Here is a 14,510-nt window from a genome sequence, read left to right on the forward strand (position 1 = left end):
CTGTCCCTGAGCATATGGTGAAGTCCTATGGAAAGTTGGCAGACGGAGAAAGACTTACTCTATGGCTGGATTTTCTCAGAATTCTAATCTATCAAACCAGCCCACTCACATCCATTAAAACTGCAATAATTTTTTTCTTGATTTCTTCTTATTTTTCTCTGTGGGGTTTCTTTTTTGCTGCTTTGTCATAATCAAAAGTCAGCATGTAGGAGAGAAAATTTCCTGTCTCCTATGAGTAGCTTGTCACCTGCTGGAATTTAATTCACTTAGATTCTTTGGATTCTCAGCAATTTAATGAGTTAAAAACAAAACAAAAAGAAAGACAAACAAACTGATTTCTTAGTTTATCCAGATAGTTTTAGTTATTGGAATGAGAACAGTGGTAACTCTTGTGGCTTTCTCTACACTAACCAAAAGGAGAATGGAATTCCTTAATTTTTGGTTATGAAAAGCTCAGCAAGACTTCTGTGTACATGAAGGGCTTGTCAGCTTCTAGTTTTGCTTTAGACTGAGTAAATCCTAAATACAAAGGTATGGATATGTTTTTCTCTAAGAAGCAATATACACATCAGCCTTTTTGTTCTTCCCAAAGATTTTATTCTCATTATTCTGAGAAGATTCCTGTATTTTTTATGTTCTGTTGGAGGTAAACTCTTGGATGCCAGGCATTCTGTTTGTAGGACTTGGGGAGGGAATTAGCAGTGAAATCAGGTGTTCCATAATCAAGTGGTTCAATAAACCACCCTGTTTTTAACTTCACATCTCACTCCTATCCTCTATTGTACTGGATTTTTCAAAGATTCTGTATGGCACTAGTACAACCTCTTTGGAAAGCAATATGAGGATACCTCAAAGAGATATAAGTAGAACTACCATTTGATCCAGCAATCCCATTACTGGGCATCTATCCAAAAGAACAAAAGACATTCTATAAAAAAAGACATCTACACTCTAATGTTTATACCAACACAATTCACAATTGCAAAGATGTGGAAACAACCCAAGTGCCCATCAATACATGAGTGGATCAATAAAATGTGGTATATGTATATCATGGAGTTCTACTCAGCCACAAAAAACAATGGTGATATAGCACCTCTTGCATTATCCTGGATAGAGCTGGAACCCATTTTACTAATTGAAGTATCACAAGAATGTTAAAACAAGCACCACATATACTCACCATCAAATTGGTTTTAACTGATCAACACTTAAGTGCACATATAGTAATAACATTAATGGGGTGTCAGGCAGATGGGAGGAGGGAGGAGGAGATGGGTACATACACACATGATAGGTGCCATGCACATCGTCTGGGGGATGGACATGCTTGAAGTTCTGACTCGGGTGGGGCAAGGGCAATATACGTAACCTAAACATTTGTACCCCCACAATATGCTGAAATAAAAAATAAATAAATAAAAAAGATTCTATATGACATATTGTGTTATCGTTCTTGAGGTATTGACACTATTCATGCATATTTTGGCTGCTGCTTCCTCAACCTTAGTTCATCATTATTATAAAACTTATTGACTTGCTTTCTGTATTCTAGAAATTTGTTGAAAGTTCTCAGGTGTCTTGTACTAGAAGATTATATCAGGATATTTGCTAAGTAACTAGAGAGTTAGAACTGAATCCTAAGTGGTCTGAATCCTAATTCAATTCATCTATCATTAACCTTATCTCTACTTTATTTCATTCCCCTTTACTTCTTTCTATTTTGAGATTTTTTTTCACGTGTCACTGACTTGAAACTTATATTTTGAGGTTTTGCTGAAGATATTTCTGAAGAACCATCCACGGTGTCGCACTGCACAAATGATTCAGTTGACAGCTACCCCTGTTACTGCCCTTGTTGATGAGCCAGTACATATCCGAGCTACAGGCCTGACCCCCTTTCAGGTGGTGAGTCTTCAGGCATCACTGAAAGATGAAAGGGGGAACATGTTTTATTCTCGAGCCTACTATAGGGCCAATGAAATTGGTGAAGTGGACCTGGAGCGTGATTCTTCACTCGGAGGGGATTATGTGGGCCTCCACCCCATGGGTCTCATCTGGTCCCTGAAACCTGAAAATTTATTAACTAGACTAATGAAAAGAGATGTGATGAATAGCCCCTTCCAGGTCCAATTAAAACTTTATGACCTAGATTTACTACTAGACAATAAACCTATCAGTTCTCTAAAGGCAAGCCTGACTTTGGAGAGGTGGTATGTGGCACCTGGTGTCACACGGATCCTGGTTCGAGAAGGCCACCTTCGAGGAGCCCTCTTTCTCCCTCCAGGTGAGTACAATTACTGTGGTTATTGCTATTCTTGTTTTTCCTCTTTGGAATGCATGATCCTTCTGGAGATTTACCTTGAATGTGGATAACACACTGAGTGCTCCTTTTCTGCCTCAGAATCAGTGCTAACTTTGGGTCTGAACAAGAATGTGGTAATATTCTACAGCAGCTCGAATTTCATCTCAACAATTCTGGAGCTTGTCTAAGGATATGACTTCATATAGCTTAGGGAGTCCCTACATTTTGGTTTATATGGCTTTGGATTTATGCTAAATTTATCTGTATTGAAGCCTGGCTATCTGAAGACCCTCATCTTGATATCATGGAAACCATGTCCTAGCTCCTTTTGAGAGCTCTGTCATGTTGAGTTTCAGTTTACACATGGGTAATTGTATGGTTGCCACAACAAACTGGAGATATGATGGACTGAAAGATTGCAACAAATATAGAGGATGCAAAGAAACTTTATACCCTCTAGTTTCACAAGTACTGCATATTTATATACTATTCCATAAATCGTATAATACAGCATGCTCCCTAATATCTATAAAACTTATCCAAACATGCATAGTTTCCCACAGTGATCTCCATGTACCAATATTGGTTTAAAACATCTGTTGGTACACTTCTCAGAGTTCATTGTGGGCCCAAATAAAGCAAAGTTAATTTCCTAGAAGACTTCAGCAGGCCTAGCTGTCAGGTCTGTCTGAGGTTCCCTTCTTTAGATGTGTGCTTTGATCTGGGACACAGCCATCACCTTGTCAGGATGTATTGCTTTTGTTCATTTATTTTTATTTAGTAATCCACTTCTAGAACTGAGATGGGTGGAAAAACTCTAAAGTATTAGGGGTGGTTTCTGACAACATAGAGTTATAAATGGTGTAGAAGGAATAAAAGCTTTCGTTTTCAAATTCACCATGACTCATGCACTTGTTTGGATAAATTTGAATGTTTTTACATCCAGTATTTAGCATATAGAATACTTTATTATGCGTAGGGACCAGGGAAATAAGTGGCACAAACTGCTGGGCCTCTATTATCTCACCCCAATTAAAAATCTGTACACTGGTACTGGCCTTCCACCTTGGGATGATATGCTAGTTTAGGATGTATTACTTTTGAACCCTCTTGGACAGTGCATTTGCTGGGTTTCCCACTTCAGGCGTGTGTTCTGTGGGGTGTACAAAAGAAGATTGAGTTGTGTGGGTTCTTAAAGAGGTTGAGTCTTGTCTCAAAATATTTCTACCTCTTTTTTTTTTTTTTTTTGAGATGAAGTCTTGCTCTGTTACCTGGGCTAGAGTGCCATGGCGTCAGCCTAGCTCACTGCAACCTCAAACTCCTGGGCTCCAGTGATTCTCCTGCCTCAGCCTCCTGAGTAGCTGGGACTACAGGCGCGCACCACCACAACCAGCTAATTTTTCTATTTTTAGTAGAGACAGGGTCTCGCTCTTGCTCAGGCTGGTCTTGAACTCCTAACCTCAAGCGATCCTCCTGCCTCGGCCTCCCAGAGTGCTAGGATTATAGGAGTGAGCCACCACACCCAGCTTCAAAACATTTCTTAACTGCAATGTTCTTTCAAGATAAGGGTCTCTGTACTCTTAAGTGTTCCTCCTATTCTTGTCAATCAGAAGATCGAAAGCATCCTTATTCATTTACTCAATAAAATTTTTAAGCCAATATATATTCAATATTATTTTATTTCTTTGTTTCTCAGGGTAAAGTAATTATAGCAACTTTTAAAAAATTCCCAGTACTCCCTTCAATCAAGCCACTCCTTTCAAACATGGATGGGATCAATTTTTCTTAGCCAAAATCACTTATAAAAGAATAGAATACTCCCAATAAGTGCATCATAAATTTCTTTCAGTGTATGGGCTCTACTTTATTTTGGGAAAAAGCTACATTTGCAGAGAGGGAGTGTAGAATGATACTCTAACCATCCCTACTTTTTACCACATGTTAAGCTCCAGGGAATGAAAAGAGTGTTATTGAGTGAAAGGGTTCAACATTTTCATCTGCTTACATGTGAGATTTCATTACTGTATAGTCAGATGATTATAATGGAGCACTGTTAAGTTAGGATTTTAACTAAATAATCATTTCAAAAAATTTTTGAGCCATATACTTCATTGAGAACCCAATTAAATCTGTGGAATCTCTCATAAGTAAATTGCACAAATAAACATTTATACCATATTTTGCATATGGTGTAATTTCAGGACCCTCATAGATTTCTTGAAGCCTATGTGTGTACTTCTATATAGGTTACGAAGCCCTGACCTAATTTCTATGGCTTTCTTTACACCAAGAGTATAGAAATGAACCACGATGACTTCCCATTCTCTTTGGATGCAGAGATTAAACATGTCAGTGAACATAGTTTCCAATCAAACTTGTAGATGTTGTGCTCCATTATATAGTCAATAGGCCTTAATTCTTCCCCATATGCAAGGCTGAAAAATTTGGGATTACATTCGAAAATGTATATATTTAAAAATTTGTGATACTCTTTTTCTTTGTATTCTCATATTTTTATTATCTTTTCCTCACCTTCCCTTCATACTTAATACTGTTTTGTTTCGTTCTTTTTCAGGAGAGGGACGTTTCCCGGGGGTGATTGATTTGTTTGGTGCTACGGGTGGACTGATTGAATTTCGGGCCAGTCTTCTAGCCAGCCATGGCTTTGCCTCCTTGGCCTTGGCTTACTGTGGCTATGAAGATCTGCCACCCCACCCAGAGATAATAGATTTGGAGTATTTTGAGGAAGCTGTCAACTTTCTCCTTAGACATCCTAAGGTACTCTTTGCCTTTCCAGTAGGTTTCAGTCCGTTTTTAAATAACCATAATATTTTGTGACTTCTCTTAACTTTCAAGTATGGTTCTTCTTTAGTGAACTTGAAATTCTATTACATGCCCATATTGTTCACTTATTTCTCATCCAGTGTCTTTTGCTCAGAAAGACAAAATGTATAGGAAGTGAGTCCATGTCCATCATAGTATCAAAGGCATTGGCTTTGAATTCAGATAGAAGTGGGTTGCATTTCTGGTTCCATTCCATTTGGTTAAGAAAATTGGGGCAGGTTACTTAGTTAGACTCACTCATTCTCCGTTTCTTCATTATTAAATAATATTGTAGTGTTACTACTTCATAAGTCTGTTGTGAGAATTAAAGGGCATAATGTATGCAAAGTGCTTATCATAGCACCTGGTAATACCAAGCACTCAACAAATGTGAACAATTATCATTTTCTTATCACCATACATAACCACACAGATAATCTGTATTTCTTTGAATAGTGGGTCTGAATCTTTAGTTACTTGTGAGGCCTTAAACATAATGCTGTAGTACTTTCCAATCCACATACCTTCTTGAAGCTTATTAATAAAACATGTGCTTTGCTGGTATAACATGTTTGGTGCATATTAACCCTTATTAATTGCCTAATGTTTTTTCTTAAACAGAATTGAAGGAAAATCAAATCTCTGTACTACATAGTTTTTCATATAAGGATTGTTAAAATCTAATCAAAATTACAATAATGAGATGAGCGACAATTACTGACAATCTACTGCTGCATTGAAATTGTAAATGACTATTTTTGGTGCATTATAATGGAATTGTTTTTGAACCATCAGCTTGTCAATGTTACTTACCACTGTGCTAGCCCTCTGCTTGGCTTAGATGAAAAGCAGAGAGGCTATGTGATTCTGCTTTCCAACTTTCTTAGCCTGGTTTCCCTTATGCTTGCTGCGTAACATTCATCACTGCTCTTGCCAGGGTCACATAGACAGCTTGTTAATGACTAATCCAGGCCTGGAAATCAGATTTCTTTCCTAGGTTCTGAGAACTTCCATTAACCCTACTTCACACTCTCTCTTCTGCAGGCTGATAGATCACACATCTTTCAACTCCTTTTGGGTCTTCTCTACCTGTTGATTTTATGTTACTTCTAAGAACTTAAAATTCCCTGATCCCAAATTTGGTGGCAGAAGCTGTAACAAGAGTAACTGTTCTGGCAAGGGTCAGAAACAAATTAGATAAAGTCTGCATATACTTGAGTCACCCTTTTTTGTTCACCCACATTATACTTGCTTTTACTTTATCCTCCACAGCCAAATCTACTGTGAGTTCCCATCTCTCCTTGCCGTAATTGTGACTCTCTATTATATTAAGGCATAGAATTTTGGGGATCCGGAGTAGGTGGGGAAAAGGAAAATGTTGGTCAAAGGGTACGAAGTTTCAGTTAGACAAGAGGAATAAGTTCTGGTGATCTACTACACAGCATGGTGACTATGATTAGTAATAACATATGTATTTTAAAATTGCTAAAGGAGTAGATTTGAAATGTTTTAACCACAAAGAAATGATACATTTGTGTGGTGATGGATAGGTTTAATTATTCTGATTTGCTCATTCCACAATGTATATATGTACCAAAACATCACATCGTACCCTGTAAATATATATAATTATTATTTGTCAATTAAAATTAAAAAAGACAGACTTTCAGAGCTTGAAAGGACATTTTAAGAGATTTAAACCACTCCTGTTAATATTCAGGATAGGAAACAGGGGGTACATATGAATCATTCCTTTTGTTTTAGGGTTTTTTTCCCCCTTACCCTAAAAGTTTTTCACATTTCTGTCAGCTTGGCATAAGTTGTACATGCATTCCTGTTTTTCTAAATAGCAGGGGAAAAAAACCCAAACATTAGTTAATAAAATACCTTGAAAATATAGGAGATCAATTAAGATAAATACAGGAAATCAATTATGGTTTTAAAAAAGAGGCGTTTCTCTCTGAAAGTTTGTCTCTGCATGGAGTCAGTGCTGAAGGAAAGTCATAACTTTATTTTGTGGCACAAAGAACAATCATCTTTAATTCTTTCTTCTCTTTTCACTCCCATACCAAATTGGTGACTGGGAACTGTACACTCTACACTCAAAAATAACTCATGAGCATGTTGTTTCCTTTTCATCCTCACTGGTGTTACCTTAATTCAGGACATAATCATTTCCTGTCTATTCTGTACCATTGCAATAAGCTCTGGTTTTTCTGCCTCTATTTTTGCAAGTCAGAGCTGAAAGATTGGCCTTTCCAGAGCACAGCTATTCTACTTACTTGCTGATCAGTCACCCTATTTACCACAGGATAAAGGCCAGGCTTCCTAACATGTTAGGCAAAACTTTCTATGATCTGACTTTTCCGTAATTCTGCAGCCTTCTCTTATGCCCGTCTTTAAAATTTGTCGTAATTCCCCTCTTTAGTAGGAGAAAAGAGTTAAAGCTGTTTAGCATGTCTTTGAAAGCTATTCACTATCAGGTTGTTGTTTTCTTTTCCAGACTTATTTTGCTATTTCCCACCTTATAAAAAAAATGCAAGTAATGAAGAACTACCTGTGGTTCCCTAAATGCATTTCTCTTTGTTGCTTTTGAGTTTTTGCAGGTGTTTCTCCCACGGTGAATCCATTAGGAATGTTCTGGCTACATTTCCCAGAAAAGCAACTGGTGGTGGCTTAAACACCACCACCATAAGGCAATTTATTCTCTCATGTGACAGGTCTGGAGATAGGTGGTTCAAGCTTTGGTTCAGAAACTCAGTGAAGTTTTTGATTAAGGAAACTAGATTGACATTTCTGCAATTTTCTGGCCTTATCCTGAAGGTCACAAGATGCCTCTGGCAGTTTCAGACATTAAGTCAACATCTCAGCATCCTAACCTGGAAAGAATGGTCAGAAACACAGGCTTTCTCTTCGTGATTCTATGGCATTTTACAAGGGAAAAAAGAAATCATTAGGTAGAATTTGTTGGCCTTACAAGAGAGGCTGAAAAAATATACAGGAAAGGGAAATGGATTCAGATCCATTGGAATTTATCTCTTGGGGCTGGATACATTGTTGTGCCGCACAAAAGCAAGGTCATGTTATCCTTGAAACTGGAGAATGGCTCTTGTGTGGACAACCAACAGTGCTACAAACAGCACAGAATACCATTCTTTCTTGTTGGCTTCCATTTTTTGATATGAAGACTCACTTTGTAGCCCATTTCCTCTGAGAGTCTTTCTTTGATCTTGCCTTTATTCTCTGCTAATCTGGGTTGCTAGTCTTGCCTATATACATTCTTATATTATAGAATTTATGATTCTCTAATCATCTTTTTTCTCTTCATCTTGCCATGAGTTCCTTGAGGACAAGAGATTGTGCCTTTCCACTCTATGACCTCCCAGTGCTTGGCACAGGGTGGATGATCTAAAAATGCTTATTGGATGACTGACAATGAAAGAGGAAGCTGAGCTAAGCTTCTTTATGGAAACTTTATCCAAAAGGAGAAACCTTTTGGAGAAACCAAAACAAGGCTAGAATCTTCTGTTCATGCTTCCATGCTCTATTCTACCAATCTCACCTGGTTTATTAGAATTTTCCAACAAGGTGCCCTTTCCTCTAAACTTCTAGGGAGCTTAGAAACAAAGTTTACCAATCAGTTATACCCTGACTCATATTATTCACAATAGTCACATGCCATTTCTTATTTATTTATTTATTTATTTATTTATTTTTAGACAGAATCTTGCTCTGTTGCCTGGGCTAGAGTGCCATGGTGTCAGCCTAGCTCACAGCAACCTCAAACTCCTGGGCTCAAACAATTCTCCTGCCTCAGCTTCCTGAGTAGCTGGGACTACAGGCACATACCACCACGCCCAGCTAATTTTTTCTATTTTTAGCAGAGACAGGGTCTTGCTCTTGCTCAGGCTGGTCTCAAACTCCTGACCTCAAGTGATCCTCCCACCTCAGCCTCCCAGAGTGATATGATTACAGGCATGAGCCACCACACCCGGCCTACATTGGCATTCTTGAATTCAGAACCTTACACTATATGAAATCCACAGTATTCAGTCAGTAAAGCCTGGCACATTTTGAAGGAGTATTTCCTTTAAATATATATTAGATATTCTAGAACTCTAGATCTAGGTATGTGGGTGGGATTCATATTTGCTCTGTTCCCATTGGTTATTGAAATTCTTTGGTTTTTTGAGATTGTGGTGTTTTCCTAAATGAAGGAAAGAATAACACCTTATTTCCATTATTTTTTCAGGTCTGTGGCCCAGGCATTGGGGTAGTCTCCATATGCAAAGGGGCTGAGATTGGACTCTCTATGGCTGCTCACCTAAAACAAATCACAGCCACTGTACTTATTAATGGACCCACCTTTGCTGTTGGAGTTCCACAGGTATATCGTGGTCAGATCTATCAGCCTGTTCCCTACTCTACACAATTAATAACCATCAGTAACTTGGGGTTAGTAGAGTTTTATCACCTGTATGAAGAAATTGGAGCTGAGGCCAGTCAGTCTTTTTTTCCTATTGAAAAGGCCCAGGGACATTTCCTCTTCATTGTGGGAGAAGAAGATAAGAATATCAACAGCAAAACAAATGCTGAGCAAGCCATAGAACAGCTGAGAAGGAATGGGAAGAACAACTGGACCTTGCTGTCTTACCCTGGAGCAGGCCACCTGATAGAGCCTCCTTACTCTCCACTGTGCCTTGCCTCAGGGATCAGCACTCTCTGCTCAGCCTTACACTGGGGAGGAGAGGTGATTCCACATGCAGCGGCACAGGAACATGCTTGGAAGGAGATCCAGAAATTTCTCAGGAAGCATCTCATTCCGACTGCGACCAGTAAACTCTGAGAACACTAGATATTCCTAGGTAATAGAGAAGTAAATCTCTTTACCAGCACCTCTTTTTTGGTTTTTTTTACACAGCTGATTGGACTGAAAGCACCGCTTGATTTTTGCAGAAGAATATGTTTTTTTTTTTTCTTTCACATTTTATGTCAATTTGAATGGTAAAAATGGCACAGGAGTAAAAACCTGATATTTCACTTACATTGCACAACCAGCTAACCAAACTGGACATGGGGAATAAATTATAAAACAAATCATTTTACTTATTAGTTCTATGATGTTTTTTTCAGTTAGGTCTTTCAAATAGAACTGAGGTATAGTACATCAGCAAAAATAAAAAGGGGCAAACAGGAATAGTGCCAGAGTAACAGATACCCCAAACCAAATACCATGTCAGAAAAATCACATAGTAATCATTTATCAGATTAGAACAGCAGGAGAAGGTTACTTCTAAATCATAATCATTTTAGTAATATTTGCCAACGTCACCATGGTAACTTTAAAACATCATTCTTCATTTGTGGAGTAATAAAATTCATGTCAAAAAGGAAAGGGGAGAATGGAGGAAGTCAGTTAGTTCATTTTAATAAATTACCTCTCTAGTTCTTACAAACAAGCCCATCAGCACAAAATTAAATAATACCTAAGACTAAAAGATACTTGGTTTAAGTTATACAGCACATTAAAATGGAAAATACAAGAAAATAAAACCAATGGTGTTGAAAAAGACCCTCATTCACTAAAACATGAAATTAAAAAATAAAAATAGAAATGAAACTCTACTAGTACAAACTAGCTTGAGTAGTTTGATGGACAGAGTAATTGGGTCAACTGTCACTGTACTTCCATAATTGGATTTTCTTCATTCACATTAAAGTAGCACATGAATGTAAGCTCTATAAAGACAGGTACTATATTTTCATAGGACCCAAATAATTACTATACAAGGGCTGTCTGGAAAATATCCAGCCATGTAACTGTTCTCGTCATATTAACAATGGCTGGATACTTTCCAGACATCCCTCGTATATCCTGTAAATAAAAAACATTTTAATTGGATAATGACTGAATATGAGGGTACTCCATGTAATCTAACCACATAGTTGTTTGTTGTACGGTCCTATAAAAAATATTTTAAAAAAACTTTGTTATAAGGCTTTGAGCCTACAGTTTTCACAGCAATATAACTATGCTCCAGCATGTACCATATTTTGTAAACCTTCAAGTTCAACCATCCAAATTCTCGATTTATATTATGTCCAAATGCAGCACCCTTGAGGAGTATAGTAAGTCAGTTAATCAGGTAGAGACATACAAACATCTCCTGATTCATCCCATCAAGATGAGTCATTCTGATCTTCTCCACCATCAAGCAGATCTCCATCAGCTTCTTATGGTTTGTTCTCAAATTCTTCATCTCCAGAGAATTCTGTATCATGTCCCTGATCTACAACTTCTTGCCCTCCTAGCTGTGATTTATCTGCATAGTCTACACAAACACCATACTGTTGAGATCCATGTCTTATTCCAACACGGTATGCTAACATGAAGACCTTGCGCACCATACGTTTGTATTTTTTATCCTTTTTATGCACTAGGGAATGTTTTTACATGTTCTCTTTGAGTAAACAGCTTTCCACAAAAATCACAGCTAAACAACCTCACTCCCATATGAGCAAGTGCCTTTTTTGTATTTGGCTACATAGCTATAATGAGGGTATTTTAACTTGTTCATGATTAGAGATGATTCACCATTTTTCTAAATTTCTTGTTTTGGCCAAGATTCCAGAAATAATCGACACTTGAAATCACTTGAAGAACCAGGCATCAAACCATACTTGAAATCATGTGAAGTACCAGCATCACTTCCATCTTGACTAGAGCTAGCTTCAGCCAATGAATTTGCATTCACACTTTTATCACCATCTGGCCCTGAGAGTAGAGCACCATCCAAATCTGGTTCTTTTTTGATTAGTAGTGTATTTTCTTCCAGATAGGCAACAGATGGCTGCATCACTGAGCAAACTTCTAAATATTTCACTATTATTATTATAGGTGGTATATTATAAATAAATCCCTTTGTAGTCTGGTTTTTCCTCCTTCTTTTGCCAGTCTCTTGAATTCCCTGGGAACACATATTATTCCAAATAAATACTTTTGTTTGATCTTCAGATTCATTTCGAGCCATTTTAGGAGATCTATCCTGGACACAACTACTGTCATTCATTTGGCTCTCATCAGTTACAATCGTCATCTCCAATTTTTACATAAATAGGCAAATTGGTAAGATTCCATCTTGTCCCAAAACTGGCAATTTTTTTTATCCCACGATGAAGACAGATCATCTCTGTTAACTGGTTTTCTATTTTTATAGTCCACAACTACAGACTCTGGAGCTTCTGATTTAATGCTTCTATTTAAGGTATACTAATGACATTTCAGCAAGTTTAAATAAGTTCACTCATATGAAGGTAGCTGCCACTATCATCACTTCAGTGGCATTTTGGCTTGTGAGCACCAGGTTACCAGAATAGAAGAAGTCCAAGGTGATTGAAGAACTGTGAACTGCAGCAATATCTAAATGGATAGTATTTTTCTGCTTACAGATTTCTTTGTTTGAAGAGCAATATAAAGTAATGGCTTCCTGCAAACAGGATATTCTTATGAGCTTTAAAGATTTTTCTGCTTACCCCAATGCTGACATCACAAAGAATACCTTTCTTCCTCTGTTCATTTAGTTGTTGCCAAAGTTGATACCAATGAGTTCTCATTTGGCCTACTATTAAAGTCAAGTATCTCTCCTCTAATGGTAATTTTGACTCTTGAGCATTGGCTTTGTGCAGTGTATGCTCTATACAAAGAACACACCAAGGGTGCAGCTAAGCAAACATTTAACAAGGAGATTAGTACAGATAGGCAAAAGCCAGGTACTATTCATCAAGATGATGAAAGAACAACCCCAAAGGCATTTCAGTTTATTTATGCTGCCCCCTCTCATCATAGGTTCAGAGGGCCAAGTCCTGGGGGATAGAACTGTGTCAAAAGAGGGGTCTTGGGCACCTGTGGGATCTTAGTGCCAGGACACTCAAGTCTCCACTCCCTGCATTCCAGGGCCTAGCTTCTCAGCTTCCCCAGGTGTAGTTCAAGCAGGCTCAGGTGCAGTTTGGGCCACCCCTTTGGAAGACACAGATGGTAAACCTAGGCAGTGTTTGTGCAGTGCCAAAGACAAAGCCTGTGAACTGCACCAGCCGACCACCTGGGAGCTATTTCTTTTAACAAAAGACTTAACCTGCCTCAAGGATGCAGGCCAAGCTGCAGTTCCCAAAAAGACTGGGGGAAGTTTTAAATAGACAGAAAGTCTTTTTTTTTTTTTTTCTTTCTTGAGGCCCTTCCCTCTGTTACATCATCTGCTGGTTGAGCGGGTGTTCCAGATGGCTCCCCACTTCCTATTGGCCCTGTGAGGCTTGCTGCCCTCTTGTCCTTGGGATTTATAAGTAATATACTGCTGCCTCTTTATTTTTTAAGAGACAGGGACTCACTCTGTCACCTAGACTGGAGTGTAGTGGTGCAATCATAGCTCTCTGCAGCCTTGAACTCCTGCGCTCAAGTGATCTTCCTGCCTCAGCCTTCCGAAGTAATGGTGACCACAGGTGTATGCCACCATGCCCAGCTAATTTTTTTTTCTGTAGAGATGGGGGTCTTGCTATGTTTCCCAGGCTGGTCTTGAACTCCTGGCTTGAAGTGATCTTCTCACCTTGGCCCCCCCAAAGGTCTGGGATTACAGGCATGAGCCACTGCATCTGGCCTTGCTTCTGTTTTTTTAATGTTTTTTGTTGTGTTGCTTCTGCTGTCTCTCACCTGACCAACACATGCAAACTTAACTTATTTCTAGGAAAGGGCTCTCCTAGAGAGTGGCTATCTTAGTAGGAATAAACTGGACCCAGATCAGACAAGAGCCACAAGGGCATCTGCCAGTATAAACAAGTTTCGCATGAGAGAGAGAGTTGGTCACAGGTCAGACACTGAGGCATTAGGTCATCCACCAGGATAAATATCACCATGAAAGGCACACTGTACATGTTCACAGCCAAATTCCTGGAGCCCTGTCAGGTCAGGGATACACTTTGTAGCCACTCTTCTGAGGGAGACATTGGATCAAATTAGAAGAAAATTCAACAGCTGTGTAATGACTGAGTTTTTTCTTGAATACTGATCTATGCCAGCCTTCTCATTTTACAGATGAATAATAGAGGCTCAAAGAAATTTTTACAATGATTTAATGGCAGGGCTGAGATTAGAACGCAGGGACTTAGCCCTAGATTCTCTATGTTACATTATGTGGAGACTTTCTCCCACAGACTGTTAAACTCTAGTTTCTGGAAATTTGAAATAAACTTTGGTCATATACTAACACTGTTTTTGTCTTAGGAGAGCTAGAAACACTTCAGTATCTATATTTATTCTTCTTATGGAGAAGGTTTTTGAGGTTCTAGTGATGACTAAGAACATTGTTGGGTCTATTACTGAAAAAGAGTCCCA

General features: G+C 38.4%; 1 protein-coding gene and 1 pseudogene across 1 annotated transcript; one reads left to right on the forward strand and one right to left on the reverse strand.

Annotated features, from left to right (window-relative positions):
* Window positions 1-1,717: 1,717 nt before the first annotated feature.
* BAAT (bile acid-CoA:amino acid N-acyltransferase) lies at window positions 1,718-10,200 on the forward strand. The gene is made up of 3 exons (XM_045562308.1): window positions 1,718-2,287; window positions 4,881-5,083; window positions 9,381-10,200. Exons 1-3 carry the CDS (start codon window positions 1,822-1,824, stop codon window positions 9,972-9,974), a joined length of 1,263 nt encoding a protein of 420 aa, XP_045418264.1. The 5' UTR covers window positions 1,718-1,821; the 3' UTR covers window positions 9,975-10,200.
* A 1,066-nt stretch (window positions 10,201-11,266) lies between these two features.
* LOC123645672 lies at window positions 11,267-13,842 on the reverse strand (annotated as a pseudogene).
* Between the last annotated feature and the right edge of the window lie 668 nt (window positions 13,843-14,510).

Source organism: Lemur catta, chromosome 10 (assembly GCF_020740605.2).
Source record: "Lemur catta isolate mLemCat1 chromosome 10, mLemCat1.pri, whole genome shotgun sequence".
Lineage (NCBI taxonomy): Eukaryota > Metazoa > Chordata > Mammalia > Primates > Lemuridae > Lemur > Lemur catta.

Bases quoted from the DNA above. Each gene is read 5' to 3' on its own strand.
- BAAT (XM_045562308.1), top strand. From the start codon at position 1,822: ATGATTCAGTTGACAGCTACCCCTGTTACTGCCCTTGTTGATGAGCCA. The intron at 2,288-4,880 runs GTGAGTACAATT...GTTCTTTTTCAG, and splicing joins AGCCCTCTTTCTCCCTCCAG to GAGAGGGACGTTTCCCGGGG. The intron at 5,084-9,380 runs GTACTCTTTGCC...TTATTTTTTCAG, and splicing joins TTCTCCTTAGACATCCTAAG to GTCTGTGGCCCAGGCATTGG.